Source organism: Daucus carota, chromosome 4 (assembly GCF_001625215.2).
Source record: "Daucus carota subsp. sativus chromosome 4, DH1 v3.0, whole genome shotgun sequence".
Taxonomy (NCBI): domain Eukaryota; kingdom Viridiplantae; phylum Streptophyta; class Magnoliopsida; order Apiales; family Apiaceae; genus Daucus; species Daucus carota.
In genome coordinates, this window is record NC_030384.2 from 26,195,844 (window position 1) to 26,208,181 (window position 12,338).

General features: G+C 32.7%; 3 protein-coding genes across 3 annotated transcripts; 1 reads left to right on the forward strand and 2 right to left on the reverse strand.

Annotated features, from left to right (window-relative positions):
• The first annotated feature begins 748 nt into the window (after positions 1-748).
• Positions 749-2,978, forward strand: LOC135152276 (uncharacterized). The gene is made up of 4 exons (XM_064092137.1): positions 749-1,046; positions 1,110-1,799; positions 1,905-2,296; positions 2,400-2,978. Exons 1-4 carry the CDS (start codon positions 749-751, stop codon positions 2,976-2,978), a joined length of 1,959 nt encoding a protein of 652 aa, XP_063948207.1.
• A 1,241-nt stretch (positions 2,979-4,219) lies between these two features.
• On the reverse strand, positions 4,220-4,807 carry LOC135152277 (pentatricopeptide repeat-containing protein At2g44880-like). Its single transcript, XM_064092138.1, has 2 exons — positions 4,768-4,807; positions 4,220-4,605 (listed from the first exon to the last, which is right to left on the reverse strand). The coding sequence occupies exons 1-2, from the start codon at positions 4,805-4,807 to the stop codon at positions 4,220-4,222; spliced, it is 426 nt and encodes a 141-aa protein (XP_063948208.1).
• A 281-nt stretch (positions 4,808-5,088) lies between these two features.
• LOC108216337 (probable serine/threonine-protein kinase PBL5) lies at positions 5,089-8,637 on the reverse strand. The gene is made up of 5 exons (XM_017389077.2): positions 8,398-8,637; positions 7,153-7,400; positions 6,784-6,973; positions 6,235-6,620; positions 5,089-5,395 (listed from the first exon to the last, which is right to left on the reverse strand). The coding sequence occupies exons 1-5, from the start codon at positions 8,498-8,500 to the stop codon at positions 5,180-5,182; spliced, it is 1,143 nt and encodes a 380-aa protein (XP_017244566.1). The 5' UTR covers positions 8,501-8,637; the 3' UTR covers positions 5,089-5,179.
• Positions 8,638-12,338: the final 3,701 nt, after the last annotated feature.

Below are 12,338 nucleotides of genomic sequence, written 5' to 3' on the forward strand. Positions count from 1 at the left end.
GGCCATGTGCCTTTTTAATTTGGCTTCTTTAAGTCAATATGTAAGATGCTCCGAGATTATTCCTTCTGTAAAATCGTTTGCTTACCAAAAAAAAAAACCCCCAGTGGTGGGTTTACAGTTTGGCATGGTGTGCCACGTGACACACCATTGTTTTAAAAAAAATAATTATTTATTATCTATATGTCTATTGTATGTGCAGCACGTGAGCATTAGTAAATATAAACAGATAAACTGTATATTCTCTATTAGCTTCTGCTTCCTCTGTTTATACTTCTGGCTCCAAACTCCATTCATCGACGGCTTTAATTTACAAATTCTTGTATTCATCTCAAACTCCACACATACAGCTTTCATATTGTCTGGATAATTTGTGGATTTCTTAAATTCCAAAAATATACATTCTGACATAGAAAACTTTGAGCCAACAAGGTGTTTGTGAAAATGTCGCAGTGAATTTTTTGACAAAATCATTGCTTTTCTTGCTTGTTGAGCAGTGACAGCATGAAAAGGTTGAATAAACGGGATATAACGAGTTTCTTTACCAAAAAAACGAACAGAGAAAATGGCTCTCTAAGTCAAGCAAGTGAACCTCCTGCTTCTCCTCAAGCAAGTGAACCTCTTGCTCCTGCAATTGAAATCCTCCCACCACCTCTAACAAGTGAACAAAATTCTTCTCCATCAGTCAATTTGCCTCCACCAGATTTTGATGTTATAAATCTTTCTCATGATCTTGGAAAAAGGAAAAAAAATGAGTGATTTTCATCCTAATGAAAGGGATTTAGTGAGAAGAACATACATACAAAGAGGGCCTTGCCAACCGGTCGATTATGTGTTTCCTAAAACACAAAATTGGATTAAAGAGCGTCCCTTTAATGTTCGATGGTATGATACTTGGAAATCTTGGCTTGAGTATAGTGTGGATAAAGATGTTGCCTTTTGTTTCATTTTCTATTTGTTCAAGGCTGAAAATACTGCAGGGGGTGATGCTTTTGTTAATGAAGGCTTTAAGTCTTGGAATAGATTATCTACCATTAGAGATCATGTTGGTAAACACATGAGTTGTCATAATAATGCAGTGGTTGCTATGGAATTGTTCAAGAGACAAGAATGAAGCATTAGCAGTGCTTTATTAAAACAAACAGTGGAGATTAAGAATGCATATCACAAGCGATTAGAAGCATCAGTTACAGCCATCAGATGGCTTTTGCTACAAGGGCTGCCATTTCGTGGGCACGATGAAAAAGAAAGTTCAAGCAATAGAGGTAATTTTGTTTCATTGTTAACTCTTTTCTCAGAACATGATCCTGAATATGCTAAAGTAGTTTTAAAAATGGCTCCTGGTAATTGTCAACTCATTTCTCCGGTAGTTCAAAAAGATATTATTCATGCTTGTGCAAAAGAAACGACTAAGGCAATATTTGAAGAGCTTAATGATGGATTTTTTTCAATTCTTGCCGATGATTTCGTTGATATTTCTGATAAGAAACAAATGGCTCTTCGTTTGCGATATGTCAATCAAAAAGGAGAAGTGTGTGAACGATTTATTGGTGTTGTGCATGTTCCCAATACTACTTCATTAACTCTTTTGGCAGCTATTGAGTCATTACTCATGGAATATTCATTGACTTTCTCTCAAGTTCGGGGTCAAGGTTATGATGGGGCGAGTGATATGCAAGGTACAATCAATGGGCTCAAAACTATAGTGCAGAATGAATGCCCCCAAGCATACTTTGTTCACTGCTTTGAACATCAACTTCAGTTGACACAAGTTGCAATTGCTAAGAAAAACTTTGATTGTGGTTAGCTCTTTATTGATGTACTTGCACCTCTCTTGAATTTTATGGGAGGTTCATCAAAAAGAAAAGAATTTCTTTGAGAAAAACAAGCTGTCCGAGTGGTTGAAGCATTATCTTTGGGTGAAATTGAGACGGGAAGTGGTTTAAATCAAGAACGTGGTTTAGGTAGACCATGTGATACTCGTTCGGGCTCTCATTTTAAAACAATATTGAATGTTCTTAATCTATATCCCACGATCTTTGAGTCTCTTGATGCTATTGCAGAAGTTTCTGATACAATTGACTCTAATAAAGCTCAATCCATCATCCTTCTGTTGATGTCTTTTGACTTTGTGTTTGTGGCTCACTTAATGGTTTCTATATTTGGGATAACAAATGAGTTAAATGTGGCTTTGCAAAAACATGATCAAGATATTGTAAATGCTATGTCTATGGTTAACATAACCAAGACAAATTTACAGAAGATGCGAGGTAAAGGATGGGATTCTCATATGGACAAGGTAACTTCCTTTATGATTAAGTATGGTGTTGAGCTTCCAAATATGGAGGGAAATTATATTGTTCCAGGGAGAAGGTTGTACAGAGGCAAAGGCTCTCAGGTAACAAATTTACATCATTTCTGAGTTGAAGTATTTATTAGTGTCATTGATCTTCAATTGCAAGAACTTGAAAATCGCTTCCCCGAGGTTAGTAAGGAATTACTTATGTGCATGTCATGCTTTAGTCCCGTTAATTAATAGATTTGCTGCTTTTGACAAAAGTAAATTACTTCGACTTGCTACATTCTACCCAAAGGAGTTTTCAAGTAGTGAATTGTTATTCTTTCAGCATTCTCTAGAGAATTTTATTGTTTCCATTAGAGAAGATGAGAGATTTTGGAATTTAAAAAGTCTTGGCGAGCTTTCCGTGAAACTTGTTGAAACGGGAAAGCATACAACTCATGAAAGTGTCTACTTGTTACTGAAATTGGTCTTGATTCTCCCTGTTGCAACGACAAGTGTTGAAAGAGTTTTTTCGGGAATGACGCAAGTGAAAGCTAAACTACGAAATAGCATAGGAGATCAAATGTTGAATGATTGTTTGATTACATATCAAGAGAGGGATTTATTTTTGAATATTAAGATGAATGATATTGTAAATTGCTATCAAAACATGAAAACTCGTCGAGATCAATTGCAGTAATATGAAGTGTTTTCTATATATGAATCAGTTTTTTTAATTAATTTGTTGAAATAAAATTAATGACACACCATGTATAAAATTCTGTATACGCCACTGACTAAACCCTCCTCCCTCAATTCACCCTTATTTTAGCCAGGTATATTAGCCCCATACTCTCCCAAGATTACTACATTATATAGATCCCCAATCTTTTTTTGGTTTAAGTGCTTGCATTTCTAATACCTAATTAAGCATAAGTAAAATTTATTGCAAATATTCTTCTGATCAACAGATTTCTTTAAGAAAATATTTTGTGAGTTAGATCTTGTCACAACTGCTTTTCACGAACATTCGTTGATAAATAATTATATAATAAAAAAAAAGAGTACACCAATGTTTGTTGCAAGAAAATTTTTGAAGAAAGAAGTATATTAGTTACCATGTTGCCATCTTTTCTGCTTCCACTTCACTGTTAATCTTAGTAAGCAACTTGTCGTTCAAATTTTAACGCATGATAAAAGAACTAACAACCTATGATCATCTGGGACTTGGTAGCTCCCCTGTATCACAAATATCTGAAGCTAATGCTTTAACCGTGAAAATGGAAAATGGCGCAACCGATCTGACAGTAAATGTAATGTAGACTAACGTGCAGCCTCGAAGAGTTATCAAAATATTAATTCTCATTGGGTGATCCCATGATTTGGGAGGTACCACATTTGTCAAGGTGCTTTATTAGGCAAAGCCAAGCCCACTAACAAACAATGCATCAACTACTAGAAATTTTGCATTAGATATCGGCTAAAAACTGATGTTCCAATTTTTCTGGGCGATGTCTTTGGCGGTGATGTTTAAAGTATTTATATGAAACATCGACCGGCAAACAATGTCTTTGTCGGTGAAGTCTAAAGTACCTATATTGATAGTAGTAATGTTTGATCGATATGTTATCCAGGGGTGTTAAAGGGAGCTCACTCCATGTTTGGGCTCATATTTTGGCTCATGATAGCTTACCAATTATCAATTATCATAAAAATAAATGACTCCTCTGTCCCATTTTAACGGTTTTTGACTTTTTTACACTTATTTTAAGGTGTTATACAAATCACATCTAAACATAATTTTTCTTTATAAAATTTATATCAAATAAAAGTTTAGAAGTTTAGAATCTAAACTTTTATTTGATCTAAGAATTGAATTTTTTTTTATTGAGTGTAGATATTGTTTTTTACACCTCAATATACGTGCCAAAAAGTTAAACATCAATTAGAACGGTTAACATTTTTTTCAGGCATCTCCTCAAATAATTTTTCAGTTCCCTGAACGTCTGCATTGTTTGCATAGCCATTCAACAAGGTATTCCAAGACATCAGGTCCTTATTAGGCATCACATCGAAAAGCTCCCTAGCCGCTACCATGTCGCCACATTTAATATACCCCGAAACCATAGTGTTCCACAAAACAATATCCCTATCAGGCGCCAAATCAAATAGACGCCTCGCTGAATCTATATCACCATACAAAAGAAATGCATTAACCATAGAAGTCCAAGCAACAACATTCCTCCCAACCATTTCACTAAATGCTTTATAAGCTAAACCAATTTCACCCCCACTCGAATACATATCAACCAATGTCGTCCCCACGTCTATTATTAAACAATAAGTTCGGAACTTTTTAATTAATGAGTCCGGTCAATGAGTATCGAAACTTTTATCATATGTTGGTGTTTGGTTGAAGAAAATGCTAACCTCATTTCTCTTATCAGATTAATTGGTAAATCCTAACTACGTCTTGAAATTTTATATACCATTCTCATTCTCGTGAACCACAACTCTCATGCCCTTCATTTTCATTGGTGAATTTCACTCTCATCAACGATCCAAACACTCCACGTGACAATGAGCAAAAGAAATATATCAGTTAAAATCATAAAGCCAAAGTTTATTTAATTATATTAAAAATACGCCTTTCCCTTCTGTTAATAACTAAAATCTAAATGAATGTGAAGGAGTTTAACAGACCACTTATGCTTGTCATACTTTCCAAGCTGTGACCCGTGATCATGACTCTGATCCAAAACTTGATGGCAGGTTTACAGCTCGGATATGAACACAACTGAACATTTAGCTTAAACCTTTAAAATAGTTTATATATACTTGCAATCAAAACAAAGAATACTTTCTTGACGTTAAATGACCGAGAAGAAATTCTTGAGTGTTCTAAGAAGGATGGCTTTGTGGAGTGTATGTTTGTGACACTATGTGATCTAAAGCTTTAACCACATCAGATACACGAGGACGTTTGGAAGGTTGCTCTTGAACACAAATTAAAGCAGTTGCAAAAGCTTTATATAATGATTTTGCTGGATACCGGCCTTGGAGCGCAGGATCAACCATATGGTAAATGTTTTCCCTGTTCTTTAGCAGGGGTCTTGCCTGCACAGACAAACACACAAATTACTAATAAAAATAAAAAGAATAATGGATTTTGTAATTAGTAGGATGTAAAGTATAAAGAAAGGCAAGAGGCAATCTCCCAAATTTTAAACTAAAGAAAATGGTAGAGTTGTGGTTCAATACTATCAAGTCTTTTATTTTACTGGTGTAAATGCCATAATGAAACAATGCTAATGTAGAATGCCAGTCATGACTGTGGGTACAAGGAACTATTATGTACAAAAAACCGAATGTAACTTGCCGCATACAAGTTATCACAATGCTACAAGTACTAAACTGGTAAATCTCAGTTATAAATTATTTAATTGCTCTGTTATAGTGGAAGAATGGGAAGTTGCAGCAGCTTGATAATAATAGTGTGTGAAGTATACAAGTAGTTGAACGGATGAGCAATTAATTTGCAGATTGAAAGGACTTACATGGAACGAACAAAGGGAGGATTAATTTGAGAAATGTTTAAGAATCTCACACCTTTCTCCCCCTCACTCCAACCGAACCAAGTTAACACAGCAGGGATATTAAGCACAGCAACAATCGAAATAGGTATCATTACATACTTATATAGGTTGGCTTATTTAGTCCTTAGCATGACACGATTAAATTACAGTGTAAAAGAACCATGAGTTTTAAAACTTTTAACATGCAACTAACCAAGTGCTTCAGCATTAAATCAACATTTAGGGCATAGCTTTGTTTTGAAACATATTGCTGAAAACAGATGACAAATCTCTATGGCATATCAAAACTACAGCAAACTGTATGATTTGAGTATACCAAAATAGTAGAAAGAAATTATTCACTGAAAGAAGATATCTTACCCATGCAACCAAATTCTGTTCCTTGGCAGATTTCCTTTTATCTATTGCTCTCCTTCCGGTAATTATCTCTAAAAGAAAAACCCCAAAACTATAAATGTCTGACTTAAATGTCAGCTGGCCAGTCATTGCATATTCTGGTGCACAGTAACCATAAGTTCCCATTACTCTAGTTGAAACATGAGTATTGTTCCCAGTAGGCCCCACTTTAGCCAACCCAAAATCTGATAGCTTGGGATGATAGTCCTCCCCCAGCAGAAGGTTAGAACATTTCAGATCACGATATATTATCGGGGGATTCATCTTATCATGTAGATATTCTAGTCCCCTTGCTGCACCAGCTGCAATCTTCATTCTGATATTCCAATCAAGTCCCTTTCGGTTTGGGCCTATATAGTTAGACAAGAACAAAATGACACAGCATATATAACAAATGTATGTACGAATGAAGAAAGAATTGTAGATATGCAGAAAAGCGGTGCCATGTTAAAGCACTCAACTTCGATAATACAAGAGTACAGAAGGAAGAACATGGTTATGAAAATAATATACCGTGCAGATGGCCCTCCAGTGAACCCAATGACATGTACTCGTACACCAACAACTTCTGGCCTGCCTCGACACAATATCCAACTAGCTTTACAAGATTTGGATGATCAACTAGACTTAAAGTCATCATTTCAACAACGAATTCCCTGATACCTTGTGAGCCATCAGAGTCTAGTTTTTTGATAGCTAAAAGCTGGCTCAGTAAATATATGATAGAAACGAAAAAGAAAGTATCAATATGCAAGTTCATGATCAAAACGTTTTAAAAGGTGCAATATATATACACATATATATAAATGGATCCAAAAAGAAAAGTATCAACTTGCTAGTTGAGAATATATATATAAGAAAGACAAGCTGGTTTCAACTGACCTCACCAGTTTCCTTGAGCTTTCCTTTGAAAACTTTGCCAAATCCACCTTCACCTAGAAGGTTTTCCATACTGAAATTCTCAGTGGCATGAAGCAATTCAGATAATTTAAACGACTTAGACTTTCCCTTCTTTCTGTCATCATCACCCACCCTTCTGTTACAGTCCAATTCCTTGCTAACCACAGATTGTTCTACACCCCCATAATCTTCTTTCTTGTCAGTATCTTCTGATGAATCTTCCGATGCATCTGAGCCATGTGAAAGGAGGTTTAAAAAAGAAGTAACAGGAGACAGAAGAAACCATTTAAAGGACAAAATCAAAAGGCACAGAATGAGCAGAGATTCTTTAATCTCAGATAATTCACATGAATTAGATTATGCAAGTAAATTGAATTCATATTATATATTATCATCATAAAGACCACCATTAGTATATCACATTAGTTCAAACAGAGAAGTCATCCCCCAGCAATTCTAGTAGCAAATAAAGCCTTCCCAACAGACTCTGATACAACCCATCACAAAAGACGGCTCACCTCTTCCGTCTGATTGTCATTTTGTGGTTACCTAAGCTTTTCAGCAAATCCCACCTTTCGGACAAAATAGTGAACAATTAGGACTCTCTTAAATGTGTCACATACTCAATACACAATTCCTTTGTCAGTGTTCATCATATAGTGCATAAAACAAAACTGTGACCTTTGTTGCAAAAAATATGAATTACTAAGTTACTTTGTCAGTGCAGGTTGATTGAACTGTCTAATTGAAAATGCAAATCAGCCTATTGAAAAAAATACAAACAGGACAAAATACGTCAAACTCTAAAGAATAATAGTCAAAGCATTAGTTGAACAGCTCCAACCAGCATATATGAAATGCCAAGCAATCATATGTCACTCATTTATACAAGACTATTAAGTTAAAGAAAACAATTCACGATCGCACGGAAGCTATTGAACAGTAAAATGAGGCGCTAATGAATGATTACAAAGATGTAAAAAATCAGAAATATGTACTGTTTCATTGTAATCGTCCACAAAATGCAGAACAAGAATTCATGCCATTCCTATTGATTGATTGAGAGAGAGAGAGAGCGAGGGAGGCAGAGAGAGGGGGAAAGAGAGAGAGAGAGAGAGAGAGAGAGAGAGAGAGAGGGAGAGAGAGGGAGGGAGAGAGAGAGAGAGAGAGAGGGAGAGAGGGGGGGAGAGAGAGAGGGAGAGGGAGAGGGGGAGAGAGAGAATGTACCTAATGTTGTTCGAGGGTGATCATAGTTCTGATCAAGAGCTTTGTACTCCATCTTATTTTTTAAGCGTTTTGTAACATCTCTACTCCATGGAAAACAACCCATTGCTCTAAGTTACTGCTTCCTAAACGATCCACCGTCTCTGTATATATACATGTATTTATGTAAAGAGATGTGTGAGGAATGAATGAAACGTGGGCATGTGTAGGATAAAATAAACACGAATGCGAGATAGCTGGCGTGTGAAGGTGTTATTTATTTCCTTCTCTATTTAAGTGCAAAACCCAGAAGAGAAAGAACTGGAATGCACAAACAGAGAATGGGAAAAAAAGGCATTTGCCTTTTAAACACAAAGATACGTCCAAGTAGATTCCACGTAGATTCCTTTATGAATGTTTCTTGCTCTCTTGGTCTTCGTCACCGCAATCCTCCTGGTTTGGTGTTGCTAAATACAGTTCATTTTTGCTTTCTGCAGTTCGCAGAGATTACAAATATGACCTTAGCCTTGTTAAATGTATCAAACCCTAATAAATGTGTGTTGTTGATTACAATATGTTTACTTCTGACAGTTAAAGCTTTGGCTAATGCATATTTACATGTGTATAATACTGTGCTACAACACTAATTTGTAAACAATCATTTTCTTACTTTCTTGATTTAAAAATTTAAAATGTTTAGATTTTAATTCTAAAGCATGCATTCTTTTCAAAAAAATATATTATAAAATATAATTATCACGTTTTCAATAATCTATTAGTTTTGTATATATAATATCATGAATTAATATAATTATTGATTATTACAGGTTCCATTCACTTTTATAAATTTTAAATACTTTTAAAATTTCGTGCGAAGAGTAATTTTATTCACAAAAAAATAATTAAAATTACAAGAAAAATTATTAAAAATTACTTTCGTAATATTTTGTAATTTTTATTTTTGGATGAATTATTATATATATATATATATATATATATATATATATTCTACGTTATTTAAATAAAAGAATTTACGTTTGCATGCACTTGCAACTAATAAGATATAGGTATGCGATGAATTAATGATGAACTGTAATTTCCAACTGTTCCATGTTAAATTATTATTGGGATTTTATAATTATATTTATAAAATTATTTATAAAATCAAATAAAAAATATGTGAATAAAACTTATATATCCAAATTATCTTTCTAAATCTTTAATACATATTAAAGGTTCTAGACGAGCTAAAGGTTGTATTATAAAAAAATCAAGCATTTTCTATTTTAACTAATATATTATATGAAACACTAGTGTAAATTTTTTAATATTTTATGTTATAGAGATTTTAGCCCATCCAGATGGTAATTGGGGGCCGTGCGGATAGTATAGTTTTAAGTTGTTTTGATTAAATGAGAATAAACAAAATAAAAAATTAAACACATCGATAAAAAATAAAGAAGTCTATAAAATTATATATAAAGTCAAGTATTTTAATTATAAAATTATACATAAAGTCAAATAAAAATTATATGAATAGATTATGTATAAAAATTATCTTTCTAAATTCTTAATACATATTAAAAGTTACAGGCCAACTAAAGTTTATATTATAATAAAATCAGGTATTTTTATTTTGACTAAAAAATTATAACAGACACTAGTATTAACTTATTTGAAAAATCAAGTATTTTATTTATAAAATTATATGTAAAAAATATATGAATAAATATTATTTATACAAATTATCTTTTTAAATTCTTAATACATATTAAGGTTAATGGTCAACTAAAGATTATATTATAAAAAAATAATCAAATATAGTCTAATATAGTCATAAAATTTTAAGTTGTTTAAATTAAAGTTGTGAATGCACAAGCAATTTTTCAACAAAAACTAAAAAGAATAAAATTAACAGGATGATAACAATTCAAATCTATTTATTAATAAGATGATATTTTAATAAAACAATGAAATCTATATGTTTTTTTATATACCGAAAATAGAATATGTATCATCAAATCTATTTATTACTAATAAGTTAGTAACACTAACATGAATATACAGTAGAAACTCTATAAATCAATAATGACGAGACCAGAGAAATTTATTAATTTAGAGAGTTATTAATTTATCGATAAATTAATAATTATTAATTTAAAGAGTTTTTAACCGATTATACACTACATACCAAATAAAAATGCAAAATAGTGTATACTTATTACTCACTTAGAAATACATTGCTATGAATCTTGGGACTCAATATAAATTGGCAACTATTGTAATAATGACTTTTGAAGTATTGTACGGTAAATGTAAACAAGAGGAATAAATGTGTTCAATATCCAGTATTTTTAAGCAAGTTTTCATGAAATATTAATTTATGATTTTTCTGGGACCGAAAATTATAAAAAGATCTCACGAAAAATTATTATCTTATTATTTTATCGAGTTTTTCAATTTTTTAAATTGGCCCAAGTCGGGACCGGACAAATTTATTATTTTAAAGAGTTTATTAAATTACCGAGTATTAATTTAAAGAGTTTCTACTGTATTAACATGCATGTATTATTAAACAAAAAGAATGTGTGTATTAAATAATATTCATGCATATGCATCAGTTAATAGTTGAAAAAAGAAAATTAAATATATTAGTTAATGCTTGTATACGTTAATCCAGTAGCACAAAAAATTAGGGCTGACTTTGTTTGTTTGCTAATATTGCGCAGAAGTGTAGGAAGGACACATTTGTAATCTCTATGAACTGCACAAAGTAATTTTGAACTGTATTTAGCAACTATGTTTTATTTTTCTAATATTTAAGATTTTTCAAAGAATCATTCACCGCCTTCCCAAACGCAAGGTTTTTTGAGGCGGCTATTTAAATTTATTTATACTAGCTTTAAATCCTGAGGAGAATAAAATTTGAAATTTATTATTTTTTATTTAATATTTAACAGCATTTGTTAGTATTTTAATATTAATGAATTGAAAGTTGTTTATAATATATTAATCGACCCCCTTAAAATTTAGCTATTACAATATTTTTATATATTTCTAAATAGGTAGTAAGAACATTTTTATTATTTGTTCAGTAATTTTTCTTTTAATATTAATATGTTGGTTTTTTTAATATTAATATGTTGGTTAATGATCAAATACAAACCACTCGATGCGAATCAAAATAAGCTCAATGTGAAGCAAGAGAAACCAAACACACACATATATATATATAACATCACTCATTCCCGGATGTCTATCACCCACCCGAGACCCATTCCCAATCTCACTCAATCAACCTCAGGCCCACTAAAACCTCACTAAGGCTCTGGACAAGACTGAGAGAGGCTCTACACAAGCTCAAGAGCCAATATCTTACCCCATCCCCTTCCAACTAGGGTCCACCCTTGTCCACTAGACATTGTCAAGCCCTACCTCGGAATCCATTCTCAGGGCCTACAAACCTCATTATACTTTTAAAAGCATTGATTCAAATTTCAGTTTGTATTTAGTAGTTTGTATTGGAGTAATACTCTTAATATGTGATAATGTGTTTATTGATTAATTTTTGATCTTATTTCTCATTTAATATCGAATTTAAAAATTAAATAGTTACTCGCTAAATGATATGTGATTAAACTTTATATAATTAGAATTTTGGATATCTTAACTTAAAAACTTTTACAAGACTTCCCTGTATATACCTAATTGAAAAATGTGCAATACTCTTGAGGGAAAACCGACCAAGCCTACGGTCGGTTTTGACTTTAGACCCAAAACGGCATCGTTTTGTCTAACAGATCATTACAAAATTAATTGAAGATATCCAAACACTTAACCAACCGAACTATTGGTCGGTTATGATCTGGACACGTCAACACTAAAACCGACCAATTCCGGCCCATCTGTTTAAATCAGCCAAAGTCTTGCCTAGATGATGTCGTTCTGGATAAAACTGATCAATT

Bases quoted from the DNA above. Each gene is read 5' to 3' on its own strand.
- LOC135152276 (XM_064092137.1), top strand. From the start codon at position 749: ATGAGTGATTTTCATCCTAATGAAAGGGATTTAGTGAGAAGAACATAC. The intron at 1,800-1,904 runs GTTAGCTCTTTA...GAGTGGTTGAAG, and splicing joins TAAGAAAAACTTTGATTGTG to CATTATCTTTGGGTGAAATT. The intron at 2,297-2,399 runs GTAACTTCCTTT...GCTCTCAGGTAA, and splicing joins GGGATTCTCATATGGACAAG to CAAATTTACATCATTTCTGA.
- LOC135152277 (XM_064092138.1), bottom strand. From the start codon at position 4,807: ATGAAGGGCATGAGAGTTGTGGTTCACGAGAATGAGAATG. The intron at 4,606-4,767 runs GTATATAAAATT...GTTTAATAATAG, and splicing joins GGTTCACGAGAATGAGAATG to ACGTGGGGACGACATTGGTT.
- LOC108216337 (XM_017389077.2), bottom strand. From the start codon at position 8,500: ATGGGTTGTTTTCCATGGAGTAGAGATGTTACAAAACGCTTAAAAAAT. The intron at 7,401-8,397 runs GTACATTCTCTC...CACATGGCTCAG, and splicing joins TCACCCTCGAACAACATTAG to ATGCATCGGAAGATTCATCA. The intron at 6,621-6,783 runs GTATATTATTTT...CTAACTATATAG, and splicing joins ACTGGAGGGCCATCTGCACG to GCCCAAACCGAAAGGGACTT.